General features: G+C 41.4%; 1 protein-coding gene across 1 annotated transcript in view; it reads left to right on the plus strand.

Moving 5' to 3' along the window:
- Positions 1 to 26,185, plus strand: part of DGKH (diacylglycerol kinase eta) — a 1,992,493-nt gene that overhangs the window by 1,763,089 nt on the left and 203,219 nt on the right. Inside the window, exon 26 of the mRNA XM_044071702.1 lies at positions 8,521 to 8,613. Within this exon, the coding sequence (XP_043927637.1) occupies positions 8,521 to 8,613 (93 nt within the window). The remainder of the gene's footprint in view (positions 1 to 8,520; positions 8,614 to 26,185) is intronic.

Consider the following 26,185-nt stretch of genomic DNA (forward strand, 5'->3'; position numbering starts at 1 on the left):
TGCAATTTTCTTTGTGTCAGGAATATAACCTTTTGCCCATTCTTAAGTGATCTTTAGTTAAATTATTTTGGGGGCACATCTAATAAACATAATTTATGGTTATTTTAAGTGTATATAGCCAACTTGAAATTGTATGCTACCCTACATTTCCTTACAATGCTCTGCATTCATAAGTTTGTTTTTTGTATCTTTCCTTTTTTATGGCAGCTGAAAAATGTTTGTTTCCAGCCAAGTATTGCCTTTCTTTTTCTGGGCAGCTTAAACAGGGAAACATAGGTCCATAGTTTTTCTCCTCACAAATGACCAATGGCTGCAGCCAAGGTTCACTGGGTCAGCCTGGTACTCCTAACCTCCCCTGGGCCTGTTCCAACCCATGTTTAGGGCCAGTAAGGAGACCAAGGTTCTTCTTGCAGAGTCATATTGCTGCTGAGGAGTGCCTGTTTATTCTCTAATTTCTCCACCACGTGTACTAGTTAACATCTGGGATGAATGTACAGGGTGAGCACATTGGCATATGATCCCACCTCCATAGTGAGTCAGTCAGGTTTTCTTGCTGATTTTCCTTAGGACAATGTGTGCACAACCCCAGACTCTGCCAGGGACCAACTGCAAGGTACAACTAATTATGTGCCCACCCTAATCAGAATGACCATGCCAGACCTTCCCAGCCAGCACCTCAGATGCCCGAGCCCCACAGGGACCATACTCTGGGCTTTATTCCTCTAGTCCTTGGTGCTGTCTAGGTTCGTAGGTTGTTAATAGGCATGTGGTTCTGCATGCCGTTGAGGCACCTTGCCAGTCTCCCAGTTACTTCAGAACATTGTCTAGTTAAGTCACTTGCTTAGAATTACACAGTACATAAATAGAGGCTGAGCAAATCAAACTGGTCTATAATAAGTAGCTCATAAAACGCTGACAGTCTTAATCTGCTGTGCTAACCTGTCTGACATATGCAGTTTGTGAGGATTTAGTCAAAACCCAAATCAGCTATTTTATTTACTTACATCCCTATTTTGTTGAAATTTGTAGATCCCAAACAGTGAGTTTGTCAAGCAATGGGGGTGAGGGAAATTTCCAATAACTCTTAGTGTTATGTGATCTCAGAGATGCAGGTGTATGGGGGTGCCAGTGGGAGATATTGTCTCTTCACAATTGCCATTCTTGTGTTTCTGTAGGAATTCAGTGATCTGATAGTTGTGATGTGGCAGTTCCTTAAACAATAATGAGTTCCTTCAGGACTTTAATTGGTGGTGTGTTTGTTTTCTTCTAATTACTAATGGAGGTATAGTTTTTAATTATCACTTTTGACAAACTTTGTTTTCCTAGAAGAGTTGGTCATTGAAGAAGCTTATTTCCAAGATGTTTTTATCAGTCTGCCTTCAGTTTTTTTTAATAGTCCTCTGGTGTTTTCATTTGGATGTGCTTTCATTAGATTCTCTTAACATTTTAGCTTTCTTTGATTTCTTAACCTCTCTTTTCTACCATATGTAATTTTTATGTAACATAAAACTGTTTTCATTGCTTAAAATCTCCTGAGATTAGTAGTTTTGTTAAATCTGTCACATAGCATCATGTTCACATTTGATGGTGTTATGCAAAGCCTCATATTCAGAAAAATATAAATGAAGTCCTTTGAGGTTGTGTCCCACAGGCACATGCATTCTTCAACTTAAGTGGAGGTGGTATCCCTCCTCCAATAATTCTATGAATAATGATAACAGAACTGGAATATTTCTGAGTAACATAAATAAATAAGGTGACCTAAATAGAATATATCACATTATGTCCTATATCACTGTTGCAGTATTCTTCACCGTAGGGATCTCCTGCCAAGGCCCAAGTTCCAGCTAGTATACCAAAGCCTTTAGATCTTGTATGCACCGTAATCACACGTGTGCTCCCCATACATGATGTAGGGCATAAAGAGAATGTATGGATACAGTTACTCATAACTTCTTTGGCACCACTCTGAATGTCAATCATCACTCATTGGTCTGAATGCCCTTTTGCCATGCTGACTACCGTGGCGTCAGATAAATGCCCCATTAGATCTTTTCTCTTTTGCATTTGTTCTTGCTCTCTTTTAGTTACCTAGAGTTTATGTCATCCGAGAAGGGAAAATATCTGTGTGGGAGGTAGAGTCCCCATAAGGATTGGCATGAACAGTGTCTTTTTTGTTTGGGTGCTTTCCATGACCATACACTCTGTAGCATTTGTAAGGTATTTGTACCCAAGACATGCAGAAGCCATTTGTCATCCCTGGCAATCTATCTTGAGAACCAGGGGCTTAAGAAGTTAACCCAGGGTAGCATGGTAGAATCGATTAACCCAGAGGTACTTCTGCTAAGTAAGAAGAAGGCCAAGAAATCTTTGCTGGATTCTTTGGCAGTACAGCCTCCACAAGACATTTCTGTAGAAGTGGGTGATAGCTCTTTAGGCTGTCCAGTATCTACATCATATTGCTCTGCCATGACCTCATCAGAGGCTGACATGGGTCGTTTCTTTCACATGTCCTCTAAGGCTTTGAAGGTGTTTGCTCCAGACATTGAGGGGGAACCACTGTTGATTATCTTGGAGGGCCCTAGAGGGGATTCCACAAATTCTGGCCAGGGAGGAGGTTCTGGGTACTCTTATTGACTCCCATCAGGGTTCAGAACCTCCAGTGTTTGTTAGACTGATGTCCGTACTAAGAAAAAGCAGAAGACTAAGAATTCTGCTATAGGTCTTAAGGATCCTTAAAGGGAAAAGGCAGGGGTTTACTTGGGGCTTGTTTAATCCCCTAATAGCTCTGAAGCATCCCCAAGGGGTTTGTGTGCCTACTGCCTACTCTCCCTTAGAATTTATCTCCTTCCAGATCACCTAGGGGACCTGATTCTTCAATTAAGGATTCAGAATCTGATGAAGAGTCCCAATCTTATTATTCTCAGATGGCATAGCAAGGAACTGTTCAGCCTTTCCCTCCTTCCCAAGTAGGAAAGGGATTTTAATCCAGAATGCTCCTGGTTCCTCGAAAGGAGGACAGTTATTGACCTATTCTGTATTGCTCCTTGCTCAACACCTTTCTCAAGATTCCTTCCTTTTGGAAGCTTACTCTTCAAACCCTGTTTCCTCTTTTATTACACCAGGCTTTTCTGGTGTCCTTGGATCTGAAGGATGCTTACCTTCATATTCCTATTCACCCTGTTTTCAGGAAGTTATTTAATTTCCCTGTTTCTTCCTCTCATTTTCAGTTCTCTGCTTTGCCCTTTGGCCTGTACACAGACCCAATGGTGTTTGCAAAAGTCCTAGCTCCTGAGACTGCCTTTTGCATGGTCCAAGGCATTCAGATTCTTCCTTATTTAGATGACCTGTTGCTTTAGCCACTTTCTCCCAGTTGTCTGTTGCAGGATCTGGAGTTCAATATTTCTCTACTTCAAAGTCTGGGGTTCACTACCAATTTCCAAAAAGTCTGTCATGACTCCCTCTCAGGATCATGTGTATGTGGGTTGCAAGATTCAGGCAGTGCAAATGTTGGCCTCTCTTCCCCCTCCATAAGTTATGTCCTTGACAGCTTTCTTTCAGTCTCTTCTTCCTCTTCTAGCCAGAGAGTTTCTTCGAGCCCTGGGTTTCATGGTCTCTTCTATTCCAATGTGCCCTTTTGCCAGACTGCACATGTGGAAGCTTCACTGGTACCTCAAGTCAGTCTGACTTCAGCATGGCCACATCTGGATTTCAGAGTGCCTCTCCTTCCTTGTCTAAAGTGGTTATTTGAGTGGTGGCTTCAGCAACTTACCCTCAACCCAGGCCTGCTGTTTCAGCTTCTGGTTCCTTCTCAAGAACTGTTCACTTATGCCTCAAACATGGGGTGTAGGGCTTCTTTTGTTCACCTGAAAGTTCCAGGTCTCTAGCCTCTCATCAGAAGTTAGACCATATCAACAGAAAAGAGACGAGAGCTCTGATTCTGGCCCTTCAGACTTTTCAACCTAAGCTGTCTAAGCAGGAGAGCACAAAGTTTTACCTCCTCTGCAGGCTGGCTCTTCAGGATTAGGATCTGGCTGAGAGTTATCAGTTAACTTTTCAGGCAGTGTATATTCTTTCAGAGCACAATCTAGTGGCAGACTCCTTGAACAGAGCCAAAACACAGGCTCACAAATGGATGTTTAACAGAGATGTGTTTCTGGATAGAGTCCATCAGTGGGGTATACCTGAGGTAGTTATCTTTGCCTCCCCGATGAACAGGCAACTCCCTCTTTTCTGTTCCAGAGTGCATGTTCCTTTATGCCTTCTCTCTCCTTCCTCTCCTTCCAAGAGTCCTGCAGAACATTCAGCTAGACTCCCCAAAAATCTTGTTAGTGACTCCCTTTTAGCCAAGACAGCACTGGTCTCCCTCTGACTGCATTTAGTTTGCGACAGTCATCACAAGGTACCTCACTGGCTGGACCTCCTGACAGGACACTTTTCCACTCAACTGACACTATGGGTGATGTGGTTTTGATTGCTTTTAGGCACCTTTTTTCTTAGAATGTGCTTGAGAGTTATATGAGAGGCAAGAAAACCTGCTACCATTATATGTCCAAATGGAAGATACTTTCTGTCTGGTGCCATGCTCATGGCTAGAACCTTTTTTCAGTGGGGTCTCTTTGGTTCTTTCTTGTTTGTGTGAGTTGCTCCAGTCTGGCTTGGCTATTCTTCTGTAAAGGCCCTTTTGTTACTGTTTCTGCCTGTCTGCCCTTGAATCATCTGTTGGCTTCCCACTTTAAGGTCAGTTTCTTAAAGGCATCCTGCATCTTAGGTCCCCAAGGAAGCTATTCCTCCTCATTGGGACCTTCATTTTGTTTTAGAAAAAAATGACACAGGCTCCCTTTGAGCCTGCATGTTCAGCTTCTCTGCAGCATTGTGCCTGGAAGACTGTCTTATTGCTTATTGCTTGGTCTTACTTCTTCTCAGAGGGTTTTTGAGTTTCAGCCTTATGGCCATCCCTCCTTTCTTGGTTTTTCACAAGAACAGGGTGTCCCTTCATACTAATCCTTCTTTTATGCCCAAGGTTGTTAATAAGTTGTCCTTAAATCAGGCAGTACAACTCCCTTCCTTTTTTTCCTTCTCCACAGTCTGCTAGTGAGAGGGTCCTGCATACCTTGGATTTGCACAGACAGCTCAGGTACTATTTGGATAAAACTACAGCCATTCATAAGTCTGACCAGCTTTTTGTTTCATTTCATCTCAGAGCATTAGGTTTGGCTGTTTCTAAGCAAACCATCTCCTCCTGGATATCTAAGGAAATTTCCTTTTGTTATTTTTTGCATGGCAAATGTCAATCTACTTCCGTTAGAGCTCACTCCACCAGGGCTGTTGCCTGTTGTGGTGGACACTAATTCCATCTTTGAAGCTGCATATTGGTTTTCAATGCATGCCTTTACTAAGCATTATAAATTGGATATGGAAATAGGAAATATACCCCGGGGATCACTTCTGTGGCTCTGTTCGACAGTGGCACAGGAAAATAACTTTCTTGGGTGGCGTAAGCTATGGAACCTTGCTGGCTAGGCTTACGTAGGCCCTTGGGCCAATAGCCTAGTACCTACCTATGAACCTATGGTTTCTAGGGCCAGAGCAGGTTTTGCTCGGGCCATCCTGCATGGGTTTGTTAAGACCTCTTCCCAGCCTTCCACCTCCCTGTCTTTTTCTTGAGCTTTTGTACTGTCCCTGCTGTAAAAAATACTGCAACAGTGATGTAGACATAGTGCAGTTGTGTAAAATCTCACCATAGCAGCAGTTGTCCTTCTCTTCACTGTTGCAGTGTTTGTTCCCTCCCTCCAACCCCCTTTTGTCTGGGTTTTGTTTTTGTTTCACTCCTGACCATGGTTTCCCTTTTCCATCTGCATTTTCTCCTTCTGGATGTGCATAGCCTCTTTTGTCCAGTGCATACTGTTCTCTACTGTGGCAATTCGGTTCTGGATAACTGTGTCCGTACATCACCTTTATGCCCTACATCTTGTATGGTAAGCATACGTGTGACCGTATGGCATATAGAAGATCTAAAGGCTTTTGTATAGTGGCCATATGTTGGGCTGTCTTTGGCAGGAGATCCCCATGGTGAAGAATACTGCAACAGTGAAGAGAAGGATATCTACAGTTACAGTAAGATTTTACACAACTGAACTTTATGAAGCTTCAGCCAAGTGTGACACATTCTAGAGGCAGTATTCAGTATATAAAGCAGCGTGCTACATAGCCTTCTGGAGACAGAATGGTGTATGGCAGAGTTTAGGCCATCATTCTAATACCATAATTATAAACTTAAGCGTAAGCATCCTGCTAGAGCCCTATTTTATCTGCAGGATTAGAACAGTGCTATATTGCACACAAGCTATCTAAATCATTATGCTAAAAGTATTTAGCAAGAAAATAACATATTTCCAGACCTTTAAAACCTCCGCCAGAATAACCTCTTTTCAGAGATGCACTCTTTTCCTTAAGGTTTCAAACTTATCATACAGAGAGAATTTACAGAAAAAACATATTGAAAAACAGCCTCAATAATAATCATAAATCAGCTGCCTGATCTTTGGGACCTCTTAATTATTTTATTTAATGTGTGGAAACATAAAAACATATATATCAAGACGAAACATCTGTCTGATTAAGGGGAAAAAGTTTTTTTCAAATCTTGTGGAGTCCCACGTAGTGGTGGTCTGGTAGGTTCTACTATGAAACATCAACTTCCTGAAAGCAGATGTGATGAAAGAATGAAAAAAAAAAGCCTGAAATTCAGAAGGGCAAAAATCCATGTGGATGTAGGAAGAATGTGCAAAAACTGTTACAATTTGTTCATCTTACTAGAATACATTCCTCCCTCCAAACTCCTATTCAGTCCAGCTCATTTTCTGTAGTTAAGTTGCTCTTTTCCCCCTCCTCCACCCCACCACCTCACACCATTTTGCATATGATTCTGAAACTGCCTGTCAACATACACACATCGCGTCTTACTTTCCTGGGATTATTATGCTTCTATGTACAATTTTAGCAAGTGTTTCCCTGCCGTACTGTTGAATTGCTAATGTTCTGACACAAGTCTTGATTTCTTCATTTGTTTTTTGCTTATTAGTCTTTATCACAGTGTCCAAGGCTGACTATCCCACAATTATTTTATTTTATAATTTTATAAATATAGATATATATATATATATATATATATATATATATATATATATGTATGTCCCCATGAGTAGATCGAACATTTATAAGTTCGAACCACATATGGCTGAGACCATATGTTCGAACTTGTAAAAGTCCACTCTGACTGAATGGAGATCTCCATACAGAGCAGAAAGGGAAGATTTCCTATTTCCACAATGTGGTGCGATCTCGGAGTTAGTATATTTAAGTAAGGGGGTGCAGGGGGGCATAGCCCCCTATTATAGTCAGTGTTCGAGCTTTTACGAGTTTGAACATATGGTCTCGGCCATATGTGGTTCAAACTAGCAAAAGTTTGATCTACTGAAGTAGATCTATATCTATCTATCTATATATATATATATATATATATATATATACATTTCTGACATCAGCAAAAGAAAACACGGTTCCATTCTCAGTCTTCTAATTAAACCTGGCCATATTATTTTCCCTGACAGTAACAAGAGTGATACACAAAACAAAATGGTTAGTCTTACATCACCTGTTGAACACTTAGCAACAGTGACCGACTATTATGGGGCTGTGAACAGTTTACATTTTCACTCATACACGTGGGATGAAAGTGCTGTATTAGTAACACTATACTAGTCACCATTAGTGCAGTGCATTGGAGGAAACACTTCAGTAATAAGACATCTAGCCAGCGCCTTTTCTGATCCCATTAAATAGTACCCCACCTCCACAGCTCTTCAAGTGTATACTACCCCCAAAAAAAGAACATCTGCAAAGTAACTTGCAGGATGACCCCCAGCTCTTCAAATGAAGAGCAAAAAAAAAAAAAACTGCCATCCCTTCTACTGGTATATAAACCAGTTGGCCAGATATACAACACAGTCCCCTTCCCTCCTAGCACAAACATTCAGGTTCTGTTTCTGTTCCCTATCCCTGACCCTCCTTCCCCACATGTTATTAAAAAAAAAGTGTGGTCACTGAGAAGTCCATAATACTACTACTGCAGGAGTCCTCTAGAAAGGCATATCTATTTGAAATTAATTATAATCTTTTTTGATTCCTTTTCCCCTAGGATTTCATAGAGATAATGCTTTCTTCTTCTACAAAGTCTGAAATCATATTTCCATGTGCACTTATTTCCAATTTAACGTCTTGTACTTATTCTTGCCATAACATTTTAAAGTCATTGTGATTTATATCCAGATTAGTAAAGGCAGAATCTTATCCTGAACACCTTATCTTCAAAGAAAATGGACTGTGGTATATTCACAGATGTATGCATAGAGTTTCTTGGGTGTCAGGCTATTCATCTAGCAAATTACACTCAATTCACAGAAAAAAACCTATGAGTAGTTTGATAATAAAATGTGTGTGATGTTTTTTTTTTCCTAGAGTCTCACCAGAAGCACAGCGATTCAGATTACCAGCAATGTTAAAGCACTACATAATGAAACAGAAGCATTATTAATCAGAAGAGTCCCCTTGGTAAGTTAATGTTGCACAGCCAGATGTTCAAGCTAGTTTATTTTCTCTCTCAAGTTTTGCATTTATAACATTCTTGAAGTTGCTGTTTAGATCTCTTAGTATGATTTTCATTAGCAGTTTATACACAAATGTCACTGAAATCAGAACAAGAAAAATTAAATCAGATGGGACTGCATACTATCTACCTGCTAATGCTATGAGAAATCCTGAAATAATTGTTTATTATTCACTAATCACTTCACAGTGTCATCCTGGAATCCAACATTTGTTCACTGACTGGTAGTGTGTAACACAATGGCACTGTGGTGGGCACAGAGGGCCATCACTTAGGTGGTGTGGTGACAGGCTTTTGGTGTTGGTGAAGCACATTTCCTCCAGGCTCTTGAATTTAATCTTGGCCTCTAGTTATCATCAATCCACATGTCTAACTTTTGCTTTTATTATTGTGGCCTGATTAATGGAAAGTAAAGACATACTGAAGGACCATTTCACTTACCAAGCTATTCAGTTGATTAAATAAATATCCAGTTTCTTATAAATGGTCTAGACACTTTCCTAAGACTTTGAAATCATTGTTTGTTTTGATTGGTTTGACGTTTATTGTGTGGGCAGGAGTGAACAAGTTCACTGAATCTGTGCCTCGGGGTCTCAAACTTAAATGAGTTAGATGAGGACAAGTACATTTAGTCAATGATCACAATCTCCAGAATAAAAAGAAAGGTAGTCGGTGCAGCTAAGAACATGGTGCAGAGGATTCCCCAACCCAGCAGTTCACGTCTTTGAGGCCTGCTTGAGGCCAGAAGGCTAGGTGTTTTCATTTTATAGACATCATTGTAGCATTTAATATCTTCAGCAAAGTCAGTTTTGATGAGACTGGGAAATGTCCTATGTTACTATTAACAAATGGTGGGTGAAAAGTGGCAGGAGGGGTCCAGCAGAAGCCAAAGGTTAGTGGATAAGCATCAATGAAAATGCTGAAAAGCAGTGTTTCCTGTTGGTCATTGAAGAGAAAGACAGTAAACAGCCATGAAGAATATAGTCTGATTTTAAATCAAAATGCAAACAAAACAAATCGAAAGGGAAAAAATCATATGAGAACAAGAAGGAATGCTAACTGAAGCAAGAAGTGTGAAGGAAATCATTAACTTTAGCAGAAAACATGCCTAAGTCTTTGAAAAAAAAGGAAGACAGGACTTTCATTAGATAAGCAATGATAGACAACAGGATAAATAGCTAGCATTACTGGAAATTTGTAGTGAAGCAGACATGTGAAGCTGTTGCCTGTAGTAACTGTGCATGGTGGAAATCAATGACATGGATCAATACTGAAGCACAGGAGACGAATGGGCAGAGTCATTAGTAAGTGCTTTAGCCAAACGAAGTGTCAAATGAAAATGATACGGCTAGAGATGGACAGTGCCATGGGAACCACTGAGACATATATATATAGTGATAAAAGACTGGAAGATACTGACGACATTGAAATACAGCTGCTTACAGACATTCATTTTAGGGGGCATGGGGTTCATGAGGAGTAGAGAGGGATAATGTTGCCCTCTTTGTGGTAGTAGTGTCATTGGTGGTAAGGAGTGGGGTATCGACAGCAGAGTTGTTTATCTGACATTGTAATCAACAGCATTATGAGAATGATGTTCAAGTAAGTGATACTGAATCATCTGGTGATCAGTGGGATCCATGATTCAGCAGAATGAGTTCACAGAAGGAGATCTTGGCAGGTGAAGTGTTGTTCTTTGATCAGTTGTTCTCCAATAGATATGGATGTCAGTAAAACAATGGGATTCCTTTCACATAAGGATAATAATATGCCAGTTAGGTAGCTGAAAGAGAGATTCTAAAGCATACTAGTGGAGAACTAGTTTAAGATATTTAATTGTAGCCAGAATCACAGCAAGAGGATGACAGAGATCCAATCAAGAGATGCCATAATGACCTTTGAACTGCCCTGGCTATAGTAGTAGTAACAGTAACCTTTACAATAGTTATAGCAGGGCAAAAGGGGTTGCTGTTCCAACAGCAAGCAGTTAGGGGGCACAATCAGTATCTCAGAATTGCTGCTGATCAGGTGGGAGTGCAGAAACACCATTCATTTAAGGAGTCACAACTGATATCATCACTGTTTTAATGAATGCATTTATATGTGCTTGTGTGTATGTGTGTCAGTGCTGTGTTCTTCAGAGGACCTCTTTTTGTTTTGTTCCCCAAGTGCAGGTTGGAGAGGGGTGGCACTCTGGGTGTTGTCCAGCAAGCCATCTGACATGGCTATGGCTCTGCCCAGTACCCTTTAGTTATATTCAGTAGTAGGGACCTTTGAGGTGCATGTTTGTTCATGGACAAGACTAATACCTAAGTACAGTGTCAATTTTGGTAGGTGGGTGTAGAGAGTTTAGTAAACATATGCATATTTGGTGACCAGACATTGCTGCAAGCAAATGAAATTCAAAGCATCTAGGGTATAGAAAGCACAGTGTGCACTATTTCAAATATTTCAGAAATGATACAGTCCTATTGCTTGTTGATTGTCCAGCAACCTTATCTATGACCTAGCTGGCCTGAGCTTTATTAGTGGCCTAAGAGTTGGAAGAAGTGGCAGGATGACTGAGGACAGGAACATCTCTTGTTATATCACCCATCCTAAGAGGACAGAAAGGATTTGTGTGAATTGGGAGTGCATCCATTAATGTGATTCTGTCTGGTGGAGCCTGAAAGAGCAGGACTGCAAGTGAGGATAGCTATATGAGTGAGTGACATCTCTATGATGTGCCTATTTCACTCTGCATCCTGAAGCAGGAGCTGTGATGTGCAAGGGAATTGGTGTATATGGCAAAAATGACCTACCTAGAATGATGGCTCTCTATCACTCAGCAGCCGCCAAAAATAGAAATGACCACTAAGGATGAGGGAATGAGTGAGTCAGTTGGAAGGTGGATTGGATGAATGGTTGTGTTGGAAGAATAAAAAAAGGCTCCTATCTATTTAATCAGTCAAGAACATGTGCAGATTCTTTGTATGATTGTGTAAACTGTATCAGCTTTTGTCCAACACTGCAAGGAATTTCTTGTGTTTCATTTTTGTCATGCAACTAAGTTGTTACTAGGAGTCTTACAGAATGTCAGGCAAAAAGTGCAAATGTTATGATCACTATTTATACACCCATACTTAAATGTCTTCCTATTTACCCAGAGGAGGAGGCAATGTTTTCTTTGGGGGTTGCAGGCTTCCAGTAACTAATTACATTGACTTATTTGCAAAACTGTCTTTGTCATAGTATGTATTGAAGTGTGAGAGTTTGTCATAGTTATCTATAACAAGTAAGTTGAACTAGGCTGTTGAGATATCCTATCAGCATCCAGGTTAGTCAAAAAAAAGTTAGCCTCTGTGTAAAAAAAAAAAAAAAAAAAAAATCTGAGCACGGTTACTCACTAAATTATGTAATTTGAATGGTTTTCTTTTCAGTAATAAAGTGCAGGCCGACCTGTACAAAGCCCAACGCTATGTAAAGAAATTGTCCTCTATCCTATGAGAAAGGCTGAAGAAAAGTCAGTACCATATCTGTGCTGCATTCACAGTTTCTCTTTACTGTCTTTGCTTCTGGAGTTCCTTCACATAGGCAAGTATTGTTGCATCAACGTGCTCATTAGCTGCCTAGCTTCCTTTGCTGTACCTAAACATTACACTAGAAAAACCCAGACTTTGACTGACCCCGTCACCAAGGTGTCTGATTTTGTATTTAAAAATGTTATGAGTGAGACTATTACATCCAGTACTGTAGGAAAAATATCTAAAACAGCAGAAGTTTCTACCACAGTACTGACATCAAGAGTATCTCTTCTGAATAAGGATCCTAAAGAATGTATGGAGCTACTCCTATCAAAACCTTTTACTCATTTTAGATGTTCAGCACTTCAACCAATCATGAGCACATAGAAAGGATGGTCTGCCATTTAACTGGAGTATGAAGTCTACAGACTTTTTTTAGCAAAACCACCCAGCATCCGTTTGGCCTGGACCCTTGTCCACTCTCCAGGACAGATGATTTTCAAATATCATATCAGTTCTGCATAGTAGGTTGTTGTGTCAGTAAGTTTAGTGAAAAAAGTAAAAACTAAGTGTAAATAGTCTACTAATACAAACGTTTGTTTTATTTGCACAGGATCTATTTCATACCAAAGGTTATGAATAACTGAAGTAAGATGCAGCATGTAAATAGAAAGTTGAATAAAAACTGAATCCAGTTGTAACCCAGAAGTATTGCTACTGCTTTTATTAATGTTCAGATCAGTCACAGGCATGCATTGTACATTAATAATCCTGCATTGTACTACATTAATAATCCTGCATTGTACTACATTAATAATCCTGCATTGTACTAAATTAATAATCCCACACTGTACTACATTAATAATCCTGCATTGTACTACATTAATAATCCCACATTGTACTACATTAATAATCCTGCATTGTACTACATTAATAATCCTGCATTGTACTACAGTAATAATCCCATATTGTACTACATTAATAATCCTGCATTGTACTACATTAATAATTCCACATTGTACTACATTAATAATCTCACATTGTACTACATTAATAATCCCACATTGTACTACATTAATAATCCTGCATTGTACTACATTAATAATCTTACATTGTACTACATTAATAATCCTGCATTGTACTACATTAATAATCCCATATTGTACTACATTAATAATCCTGTATTGTACTAAATTAATAATCCCACACTGTACTACATTAATAATCTTGCATTGTACTACATTAATAATCCCACATTGTACTACATTAATAATCCCACATTGTACTAAATTAATAATCCTGCATTGTACTACATTAATAATCCTGCATTGTACTACATTAATAATCCTGCACTGTACTACATTAATAATCCTACATTGTACTACATTAATAATCCTACATTGTACTACATTAATAATCCCACATTGTACTACATTAATAATCCTGCATTGTACTACATTAATAATCCCACATTGTACTAAATTAATAATCCCATAGTTGAACTGACATAAACAACTGTCATACTTTTACTGCTTAAAAAACAACCAACCATCCAGGGAACCAGCCTGTACTCATTTCTGTTTACCTGAAACAGTGTAACAGAACTGTGGGTGAATCTTAAAGGTTACTGGGATGCTGAAAAGCAGAGCTGCAACCTTGTGCATAGGTCATAGGTAAGTACTATGCTATCTGCCCTTGCAGGCCATTTTAACCCTAGCCAGTTTCCCTTTTGGTGCTTAACTTATCCCATTTGGTCTTAGACTGGGCTTACCCATCTCCTGGTCAGTAATTATAAGTTACCTGTAGTGAGAATAATTTATTTATTTATTTTACATTTGTTGACCGGGATAGTCCGACTGGATACATGTCCATTTTCAGCGGAGGCCCGGGGAGAAAAGCTCCACAGAGAAAAAACAGAAAACACATAGGTTTACAGGTACATAAATGAAAGGCATAACAAATTAACATTCTTTATGCTTTCCTTGGCATGATTATTGTATCAACAAGACAGTAAAGAATCCAGCTCAAAATTACAAGTACAATACAAATTCAAGAGACAAATTCAAGAGACAATAATGGTACTATGTTCAAAACGTTCTACACCATTGCAGGGTTCCAAGTGATCATAGAGAAACTGATTACAGTAGAACGAACTAAATAGGGTAGTAGTCAGTTTATTTACGAATTATTTGATGCCAAAAAAGAGGAGAACCCCAGTTAGCTAGTTCAAGTAGGATAGGATATGCTGTAGTTCAATTAGCAACTAGTCTGGATTTGCACATGAGCATAGCCAATGTGCCTTAAAGAATTGTATGAGATGTTTTTTAAATTGAGAGAGGGAGTTAGTGAGTCTTAAGTAGTTAGGGAGGGAGTTCCAAACCTTTCCTATTGTATTGGCGAAGAGAGCATCGCCCATATTATTGGATTTGATGGTTTGGACCAGAGATCTGTTGGAGGAGCAAAGACTACTTAGGTTAGAGTAGGGGGTCAGTAAGTTATTCAGTGAAGGGGTTTTGTCAGGTTCCTTAATGATTTTAAATGCTACAGAGAGTTGGTTTAGTTTGAGAAGATTGGATAGTTCTAACCAGTCAAGTTTCTTTAGATTGTGGCAGTGGTGAGTTCTATAAGGAGCCCCAGTTATAAATCTGGCAATGTGATTGTAAGTCACGGATAGTTTATTAATATCGCATATGTTGAGGAAAGAGAATACAGGTGAGGCATAGAGAAGTGTGGAGAGGAGATGGGTACGGGCGATAGTTAGTTTAGCATTGGGAGTTAGGAAGTTCTTGATTCTATACAAGGATCCGAGTTTCTTATTTACAGCTTTTATAGTCTGGCTGATATGCAAGTCAAATTTAAGTTTATTGTCAATAGTCAGCGCTAGTAGTTTAGTGTTGGTATCGGGTTCAATTATGGTCCCGTTTTTAGACTGAACGGAGAAGGTAGTATTGTTAGCTTGTGTATTGTGTTGCACTAGAGGACGAGCTGAGGTGGGAAAGAATAGTAGTAACTTAGTTTTTTTTGGGTTTAGGATGAGATTCCTCTCAAAGAGCCATTTTTCTACTGTAGCAAAGCAGTGTTGGGTTGTTACTTCTAAAGCAGGGAGAGTGACATCTGAACAGATAAGGGTTGAGTCGTCTGCATATTGGATGCATATGGCTTTGGGGATGACTGAATAGAGTTCGTTAATGAAGACGGAAAAGAGAAGGGGACCTAGTATGAAGCCTTGGGGAACACCTATGGTATCGGGTAGTAGTTGAGAGAGCTTATTTTGCCATTGGACTGCCTGTTGCCTTCCAGAGAGATAAGCAAGGAACCATTTGAGGGCTGAAGTGTCAAAGTGGAAGGTTTCTAGCGTGTGGAGAAGTAGTTGGTGATTGACCATATCAAAGGCTTTTGACAAGTCAAGAAAGAGAGCGGAAGATATTTTTCTGTTATTACGATTTGTATTAATTGAGTCAGTAAAAGAAAGGAGGGTGGTGGTAGTACTATGGTGGGGTCTGAAACCATGTTGGGATTTGGTCAATAGGTTATTTAGGGTGAGGTAATGGAGAAATTGTTTATGAACACATCTTTCCATGATTTTGGCTATTGGAGACAAAATTGCTATGGGTCTGTAGTTGGATGGTTCGGTAGAAGAGCCACCCTTATGGGAGTGGTATGACGTAGGATATTTTCCAGATCGAGGGGATAGTGGCCTCTGTAATAGTTCGATTAATCAGGATAGAGATAGGATAGGCTATCGCATCTGCTGCTATTTGTAAGTATTCTGCTGGGAGTTGGTCTGCCGAGAGGGTGGTTGGTTTGAGTTTCTTCAGTAAGATTCTAATGTAAGAGGTGGGGATAGGCTGTAATTTAAAGAGGGGGAATGTATCCTCAAAGGAAGGAGGGGGTAGTTGATTGGCTAGTGACTGGATAGTTTCAGTAAAGAAGGAGTTAAAAGTATTAGCTATGTCTTCTGGGTTTTTGCCAATAAGTGTCTCAGGGGTAGGGGTACCTGATTTACCAGGATGGAGGAGATTATTTAAGCCAGCCCAGAACTTTTTTGGGTTGTTCTGGTGTTTCTCTTGGAGGTGACAGAAATAGTTCTTTTTGTCCAATTTACTGGCTTTTTTCGTTTCGTTTCTAAGCTGCTGGAATTTAATACGGTCTAGGGTGCCTTGGTGGATCGCCATTTGTCCCAAGCTTTATCTCTAAGTTTAAATTTGGATTTAGTTTCCCTGGTTAGCCAGGGAGCTATCCGCACCTTAGTTCTGGTAAGTCGGTTAGGTGCATGAGTGTCCAGAATCTTTAGGAATGTGTCAGTAAAGAATGTCACACTCTCATCAAGGGGCAAAGTTTTTAGCTTAGACCAGTTACAAGATTTGAGTTCAGCTACAAATTGGGTTGATACAAATTTCTTCTTATTTCTAACAAGTTTGTGTATGGGAAGGTTATTGTTAGAAAATTTGTGTTTTATTATGAAAGTGACGAGATGGTCACTAAGATCGTTGGGAAGGGTCCCAGTGGTATATTTATGGGTGGGATTATTGGTAAGAATCCAGTTAAGTATACTCTCTTTTTGGTGGGCATTTCCTACTCTTGTTGTAGAGATTATATTTTGGGAGAATCCATACAGGTTAATGGGTATGGGGTTAGTCTGTGCGGAGCACTGGGTCCAGTCAATGTTGACATCGCCTAGTACAAAGGTTTCTTGAGGATAGTTAGTGGATAACCAGTTTAATGTTTGTTCCATAGTTTCTACATTGTTCCCAGGTGGGATATAAATTACAAAAAGGTTAATACTTTTTTGGTTGTTTAAACATATTTTAGGGCTATTGACTCTGCATTAGCAATTTTAGGTGGTTGGATAGGATGCATTATGATATTAAGTGAACTTTTGTATAAAACAGCTATACCGCCACCCCTTTTGTTTGCTCAATCAACCCTTAAGATATTATATCCAGGTGGAAGAATTTCTTCATCTTTGGTGACTGGTTTGAGCCATGTTTCGGTTAGACACATAATATCAGGGAAATGAGTGGCTAGCATGGTATGGAGGTTATGGAGTTTATTGTTGATGCTTCTTAGGTTGAGATGGAAGATAAGAAGGGAGGTAGTTGACCTTTGGGCTAAAGTTGGGGTGACAGAGTTGGGGTGAGGGGTTGGGCCTGGGTTTGGGTGTATATCACCATCTTTAGTGATACATTTTATTAGTTGATCTAAGAGTTTTTGAAGTTTATATAGTATCTTTTGCCCGTGTTTTGTTGTTGGGCCCTTTGGGTGTAGTTGGGTGAGGTGGGTACTGTAGGTACTTGGGGTCCTTAAAGGGTGATAAAGAGAAGAAGGTTTGTTAGGGAGCTGATTTGTGGCAATACAAGTTTGTCCCTTTGGGTAGTGAAATCCTATGAGTTCAAGGTTTTCATAGCTAGATAGGAAGTAAGGGATGATTATAAGTGGTAGTGTAAGAGGAATAAAAAGATTCTTTGTTTTTGACATATTAGGAGGCAGGATAGTATACTAAGATAGGTGGGTCCAAGAATTTGGATGATAAGTGTTAATTGAATATTGGGATTATGGGAGGAGATTTAGTTAATGGGTGGACTAGTTTGATAGGTTCTAAGGCTGATGAGGTGTGGTTGTTGAGCTGTTAAATGTAGGGATAGTGGGGGCGGGTGGGATAAGGGGGCAGGGTGGGGAGCGGAGCGAGCCCGAAAGCAGCTGAGCGGGTTACACCACCCAGGAACTTTCTGGGTCTCAATGGTAAAATACTGCAGGTAAGTGCAGGAGGCCACTAATGCTAGTTACTAGACCTGATAGATTCTATCTTACCTGGCAAGAACTAAGGTTGTAGTCTAGGTATTATCTGACTAGGGTAGGCAGCAGCCTGAGTTAGATACTGTTTGGTTGCCTGCCCAGGTATTCTGTCCTGAGGTAGTAAGTTAATTCAAGACTTATACAGCAAGTTAAAGTTGTTAACCTTTTCTTAGTGAAATCTTAATTGTGGGATTGAAGGCTAGGACCTGTCTGTGCAGTCGCACTGTGATAAGAGTGTTCCTGTTAACAAATTTTAATTCTTGGTAGCCACGCGGTTAGAATGTACGGGGCAAGTACCTAGGGAAAGACAGAATATGCACATTTATTGAAATGTAACAAAACACATGCAGCAATAAAGTAAACTTGTAAGCGTTGTTAAAACTACACAAGCAACAGAGTTCTAGTATTAGCGTCTAACACAATCCCTCAGTATTCTGTTGTAATACAATTAAACAATAGGCAAGACGAGCGTAATTACATGATTCATCTGAAACGTACATTGAGTCATACTGAACTGGCAAGGCAGAACACCGGCTATGATTTGTCGTTTGGTGTGTTTGCGACACCCCCACCTATTAGACTACCCTACAGAGTACGCCAGATAAGGTTTGGCGTTGTATTTATTTAAAAGCGTGCTTACTAGGACAAACAAATTACAGAGTACAACAGATACGTTTATGGCGTTTAGAATATTAACACGCACCAGGTGTCTCTACCCTAGTTTAATGCTTTACACATACTAGACGTCTAGGCAACAAAGTATCACAGACCACATGTATCCATACGCACTTGCATATTATCTGAGAGTTTGTTTAACAGTGCTAACATTAATAACAAAGCAGTTAGGTAAAAGCATACTATTTCTGAATTGTGAGCGTAAGAACAGTACGCCAATTCACTTGCAGTTGTCGGCAAACACAGAGAAAGTTAAAGAACTGTAAAATCAGTAATAATCATAGGTTCATACCTCAGGACAGAAGCAAGCGACCAGGCAGAAAAACTCAGCAGTACCCTTTGAAATTATGGCGGGCACTAGTAGGTGCTTTAAAAAGGTTAATAACTGAGATAATATGAGAGGACCTATGCATGGAGTGAAGCATTTAGGAGCTACCCTTGTTCATTAGTAGTACAAGGGGAAATCCTGGGGTAAATTTTCTGTTTCCTATCCAAAGCTGTAGGTTGTGCTTGAATCTGGGCAGGGATGAGCTTTGTCTTTTGTGGTTGTGGAGTCTATTCCATAGCAGTGGTATCCTCTGCGAGATAAACCTATCTGTCCAATTCATTCTGTTGATATTGCAGAAGAGGTTAAGATCCCCAGACCAAGTATTTCTGTTGCATTTGACTTGCTAATATGCAGTAAATCCATCAGTATTGGGTCTGAGGGTGCCTTGTAAGTCAGATCCAAGTCACCTGTTAGCAGTCTGTAGGATACTTAGTATAGTTATGGCTTTGAGCCAGTCCATATACAGTTTATTGTTTAGGCCTTATATCCTTTTAGTAAGGTATCTCTGTGATGTTCCAGTTGTTGCATGTGTCCACCAAAGGGGGCATTATACTCAATGCTTGGGTTAATAAGGACTGAGTAGAGGGGAACAATGACATCCCTAAATCTAAACACAATCCTTTTGTTTATAAGCTGTGCAGTATAGAATGATTTTTATTTTATTTTATTTGTTTTCCAGGCTAGAGTACTGATCTCCATGGCCATTTTTCAGACTCAGCCTGGGAGTGGTATGTGGTTAAGTGACTTGCTCATTCATACAGTTAAGCAGTGGAAGCTGAGAGAATCAAACCTTGCACCACCTGACCACAGGAAACAGGTCATTAACAGCTCCTTAAGCCTCTAAGCCAACAGTCAGACACTTCTTATAACAATGAACACATCTTGGTCAAATGTTAGGTCACTGTCCATATCAGTTCCCAAATCCTGAATAACTGGGTCAACTCTTAGGGGTGTATTGTCAGTATGGTAGTTCCAAAGTGTAGATGACTTTTCAAAGGATATGATAATTCATTTTTGGCATTTAGTTTCAGTCCATGATTTTGGCACCAGTTACTTATTTGGGACAACACTTCTTGCAGGATGGCTAAGTTACTTGAGGACTGAATAACTGCTCCTTGCTTTTAGTCATCTGCAAACGTAGTTAGCCACAGCTGTTTGGTATTGACTTTTACTTCAGAGAAGTAGATTCCAAACAGGAGAGGTCCTAGCATAGAACCTTGTGGGACTGCACTGGTGACTGGTCTCTTTCTAGAGGTAAATTGCTCAGTTTTGATTTTTGTGTTTAAATATTCAGTGAAATCACACCTCAAATACAATGTATAGCTTCCAAAAAAGACTTATTTACAGCACTAGTTATTACAACAAGGGTTACTGTGATAGTGCTAGGAGTTCTTATTGACACATATCTGTAGGAACAGAGTTAAAGCCCTGAATACAGTCCAGGTGATGCAAGTTCAGTTAGAGGTTTGAGCATCTGTTGGAATTAACATGGGGAGTATCACAGTGTCTGTCCTCAGTGGTGAGGGAGTGAACTAAGACTGTCCAAAGGCACAATCCATCAGAGTAGGGATTGCAATGCAAAGAGTAACCCAGGAGTAGGCATTCAGCCACCAAGACTCTTATATGGTAACCCTTATTATGGTAGTACGCATCACACAGGGAAGACATACTGGATTCTGTGGTGTGCAGGTCAGTTGTACCCCACTAAGGGTTTAAGACCATACTCAATACATTGTCATTTCTGAGATGCCACGAAGGGTACAGACCACTGCTATTTCTGCTTGTATGACATCTTCACAAGCCAGATCTCATCATGACTGATAAATACCAATGATGGGGAATGACTGAGTTTGTCTGATCAAGGAAGGCTGAGTAGTCATCAGGCACATTAGTAAAAAGCATGGCCCGGGCATCGCTCCAGTGGCTCTACTCGACAGAGGCACTAGGAACTAAGGTTGGGTGGCATGAAGCCAGGGTAATCCCATGTGCTAGGCTTGTAAAGGCTCCAGGACCATTAGCCTAGTACACACCTATGAACCTATAAGACAAGATTAATTAGACAGATGCTTCTAAACAGCAAACAAGAGCAATGACAGAACTGTATAAATATCTGATAGTGCAGAAAATATAATGAAGAAAGTATTCAGGCTTCACAGCGCAAACTTTCCTGATAAAATGCATAGAAATGAGATCAGAATATTTTGAATGGCCTTTTGTCCAAAATTAGTATTTTATGTAGGGGGTAATCCTGCAGCAGCCTATATGATGGTGGTGGGGGGGCTTTCTGTATCACCAACCCTTTCAACATCACCTAACATTCACTTGTAAGTTTGTCTTTACACGGAGAAAGACATAGAAAGTACACAGATTCAGAGAATGGCATAATTTTTGAAAAACTGTGCTGGAATTTATCCATTCTGAGTATTTGTGTTTTAGCTGAAGAAGCAACTCCCATATCTATCAGCTAAGTAGTTGCTTGAAAACTTTGAGCATTTCTGAGAAATGGAGAGGTCCTAAGTGGAATGTGGTAATACTACAAAGGTGCTCTTCACTTTCAGGCTTTTGAATTCTTACAGTTCCTTCTGGAAGTAGATGACAGTCCGGTATCTATAAAAGGCAATATTGTAATACATGTAAAATAGCGTTCAGGATTAAGAGTGTCGTTTAAGGAAAGACAAGGACTGAGTAATTTATGTAATGTTGGAGAGAATGAATAAATTTAAAAAGAAAACATGTGTGTATACTGCAAGAAAGTAAAGAAAATGTCACTATGGTTTGTTTTCTTTTCTTCTAATGTATCTGTACCCATGTTACTATATAAACTGTGATTTAATTAAGATGCTTAAAAACAATGAAATAAAATGTCTGAATGTTGTTCATATTTTGAAATAACTCTGCTGTAATAATAGATCTGAAGTAGTCTTCATTTGTTCTTCAACCTGTGGGTTCCCAGATCCGTATCGGATCCGAATTGGCCGCATATCCAGCATCTGATCCAAGCTCAAAGCTCCTCCCCTTACCCATAATGCTCTTGTCTCCTTCCTCCCTTCAGATCTCGTTTGCCACGCTACATGTCCACATCGTGATCTGAGCTCTCTGTGATAAAAGTTTGTGGTAAATGCTGTTTTTGGTGTAAATCTCCCTTTTTTTCTCTCTACCTTCTACCTCGCCTTCGTGTTTCCGTCGGTGTAAAAAACTCTCTCTCTCTTTCTTTCCCCTTGCTTGTGTGGTCTGTGTGATTGAGTGCTGACCCTGAGGTTGGGACATGTCTGATACTCCCAAACCTGGCTTCAGAAAATGGACAAAGTATGGCCTTAAGCTCTCCCCAGCGTAGTGTGTCTTGGGGCAGCCCATATCCAAACCTCCTGTTCCATCTATGCTGGGTTTAATCCCCAAGAACTTAAGGACAGGACAAACAAAGTCATACTTAAGGGCCTTCTTCCCTCTTCAGGAGCTCAAGTCCCAGTGCCTCCGGCTTCTGCCCCTGCCTCTGGGACACAAAACACCTGCCAAGAGGTCCAGGGATGGAGACAAAGTATCTAAAAGGGATAGGACAAAGAAGCAATCCCCGGATTGCTCGGCTTTGGGTCGCCCACCACCAAAAGTTAGATCGGCTCTGAGACTGGAGACTCCCTGGCTCTGTTCCCCTTGGTTTTCTCCAGAGCCGGAGGAGCTCTGGATCCAGACACCAGCTCAGGCTTCTCCTCACTGCCTCTCCAGGCTAGTGTCAGTCACCTCTTCCTCCCACTCCACCCATAGCCTTAGCAAAGCGGAGATGGATAGGATGATGCAGAAGTTCATCCACACCCTGATACAGATGGGGGTCTTGCCTGCCCCCTCTCCCTCCCTTTTTCACCCCAATTACTCCTTCTCTGATCTGACCTTCAGTTTCAGAGCCCTTAAATCCAAAGACTCACGGCGTTGAGGAGCTAGCGCTGATGGTAATTTGTACCTCAGCGCCAGCTATGACCTTGAGCAGGTCGAATCCAACTGGCTAGGATCCGACAAGCTCTTGGAGTCGAGTGTGTTGGAGTGGAGTCTTCCCCTTGGTATCTCAGCACCTGGAGCTTTAGTTCTGACTCCCCAATCAAGTCAGAGGGTGATGGCTCCTATTGTCCTTTCTCAGATGTCCATTCCTCTTCTACTTTCTATGTGGTAAAGAGGGTTCTTTTGATTTCTTTGAGACCCTTGACCATCTTGTCTTCGGACTCCTCCCAGACTCCCTCTGTTACTGGTGTGGTTCCGGCCATTCTGCCATCTCAGGGACAGCCTGCCGCCACTTTGCCTCAGGATGCTCACACTTGGGAACAGCAAAACATTGGCATGTCATCCCCAGAGATCCCCCACTGAGGAGATCCCTTGCAAACGTACATGCAAATGGAGGCACTTAGACTCCCCACTGGAGTCTCTCACTGAAGACACCAATTTGGAGGAAGGGGAAGTTTCCCCCTGGTCACCCCCCAAGGATGGCAACTTCAGTGACATCGTGGAACTCCTTCATCAGCGAGAGGGGTTGTCTGCCCAAAAACCTACCTCGGATGAATTGGTGTTCCTTGAGGCATTTGGCGCAGGACCCTGTACTTCCTGGGTGTCCCCTCCCGCAGATTCCTTAGTGGATCTTATTACATCTCAGGCGTGGAAGGAACTGGACACAGTGGAGCCAATTTCCAAGCATCCAGATAAGGTTTTTGCCCCCCCCAAAACAGATTATATTGAAATAAGGGATCCCCTGTTGATGCCATGGTGGTGGCAGCTGCCACTAGGAAGGAGCTTGCTCAGGAGAGCTCTACAGTCCACCCTCCTGACCCCGAGAGTCAAGAGTGATGGACCGTTTCAGGAAGCGGGTGTACGCTTCAGTGACCTTCTCTGTTCAGGTGCTGAATTACATGGCACATGTGACTCGGCTTCAGCGAGACTTAGTTAAGGAGATCACTGAATCGACCCTGGAGTCCATGTCGGTGGAGGACATGGAGATTTTCTCTGCTTGTATGACCACTCTAAAATCAGTTGATAACACCTCTATGTGCCTCCTCTCTCATGCAACCAAAGGAGCCACTAGGGCAGCTGGTGCAGGCATTGCCATCAGACGACATGCCTGGCTTTGGCTCTGTTAGTTTTCAGAACCTTTTAAGACATCATTTATCAATGCCCCATACAAGGGTTCTTCCTTGTTTGGGAAGTCAGTATGTGAGACTTTAGTTCAGAGTGAGAAGGATGGGAAGACTCTGTCTGCCATCAGGATCCACTTCTCGGCCCCTCAATGATCCTTCTCTAGGAATCAGCGAGGGACCAAGAAGATGTGGTTTCAGAAATTTCAGAATTTTCCCAGAGACACTCAGGACTAACCTTCCCCCACGGCCAGAGGGGGATTTGATAAACATCACCCTAAAGGCAGAGGGGGTCTGAGAAATTATGGGTCTCAAGAAACTTTCTCAGATAGACCCACTCAGCAACCGTGAAGGGTTGCCTGACTGTTCATCTCTGGAGGCAGTCAGAGGCCATCTTTCGTTGCACCTAATGGAGTGGGAGTCTGTCACAAAAAATCATTGGGTGTTGCGAATTATATCCAGAGGCTATTCAATCCCCTTCCTCGAGCCACCTCCACCACCCAAACACCTCCCAGACATTCCATCCACACACAGGGAGGATGCAGCACTGGAAATTGCAAAGCTGCTAAGAAAGCAAGTCATCCAACCCGTCCCCATAGACCACTCTGGATCAGGTATTTATTCCAGGTTCTTTTTGGTGCCAAAGGAAATGGGGGACCTAAGACCCATTTTGGATCTATCCACCTTGAACCTGCCTGTGGCCAAGGCGAAATTCTGGATAGTCACTCTTCAATCTATCCTGTCCTTCCTGCAGGAAAACGATTGGATGTGCTCGATCAACCTACAGGATGCGTACTATCATATCAAGATGGACAGATGCTCTCGGAGGTTTTCCATTTCTGGCTAGGAGACAATCATTATCAGTTCAGAGCACTCCCCTTTGGTCTTACTACAGCCTCCAGGGTGTTTACCAAAGTGATGTCAGTAGTAGCAGCTCACCTGAGACTCAAGGGCATTCAGGTATTTCCCTACCTGAATGACTGGCTCCTCGCTGCCCCTTCTAGGCATCAACTTTGTCAAGTGAGGGATTCCTTTCTTCTCCTCGTCCAGAGATTAGGCATTACCATCAATCTCAACAAATCATCTCTGACCCCAGTCCAAACATTAGACTTCATTGAGGCATGATTAGACACAATTCTAACCAGAGTGTTTCTTACTCCAGACAGAATACGTAGTCTGAAGCTACATGTTCTTTTCATTCTTCAAACTCAGTCTCTGACAGCGGAATTAGTATTAAGGGCATTGGGGTCCATGGTGGCCATGATCAATCTCTTGCCCTTGGCGCGTCTTCACATGCGGATCCTTCAGTGGACCCTTTCAGTACAATGGCTCCTGTTAGATCTTCCATTGACTCACCTTGTCCGAATCTCTCAAGTGTGCAGGGACTCTTTGGTGGTGGATTCATTCCTCGGAACTGGTTCGGGGACGTCCTTTTCTCCCAACATCTCCCACAGCCACGGTAACTATGGACACATTCCAGCTGGGGTGGGGGGGGGTGGCACTGCTGGGGAAGGACAGTTCAAGGCAAGTAGTCTCCCTACAAGACCAATTTGCATATCAACATCCTGGAGATGAGGGTAGTACTTCTAGCATTGCAGGCTCTCCATGCCCATCTTCCTTCAGGAATGATTGCTGTCCAGATGGACAATATGTCAGTAGTCTGGTACATCAACAAACGGGGGGAAACAGATCATATCCCCTATGTCATGAGGCCATGATAGTATGGGAATGGGCGATCTCCACCGGCTGTTTTCTGGTGGCAACATACATTCCAGGGAGGCCCAACATTCTAGCAGACAGGTTCAGCAGATCTATTCTGATGCCTCACGACTCACGAGTGGTCACTGAATCCTTCAGTAGTGGAACAGATCTTTCACAAGTGGGGTCAGCCTTGCTGCGATCTGTTCACCTCTTCTTCCAACGTGAAATGCAGTGAGTTCTTTGCTCTGAATCCCCCTCAGGGGAAAGCCCCAGAGACACTCTGATTTATGCTAGCCCCCCCCCCCCCAGTCTTCTGTATGCTTATCCTTCTCTTCCCTTAATACCAACATTTTTCTTCAGAAAGCTCACAGGCTGGGGAACTTAGTTATCCTCATTGCCCCAGTCT

The sequence above is a fragment of the Protopterus annectens genome, chromosome 5.part0, assembly GCF_019279795.1.
Source record: "Protopterus annectens isolate FY-2018-M chromosome 5.part0, PAN1.0, whole genome shotgun sequence".
In the NCBI taxonomy this organism is placed as follows: domain Eukaryota; kingdom Metazoa; phylum Chordata; order Ceratodontiformes; family Protopteridae; genus Protopterus; species Protopterus annectens.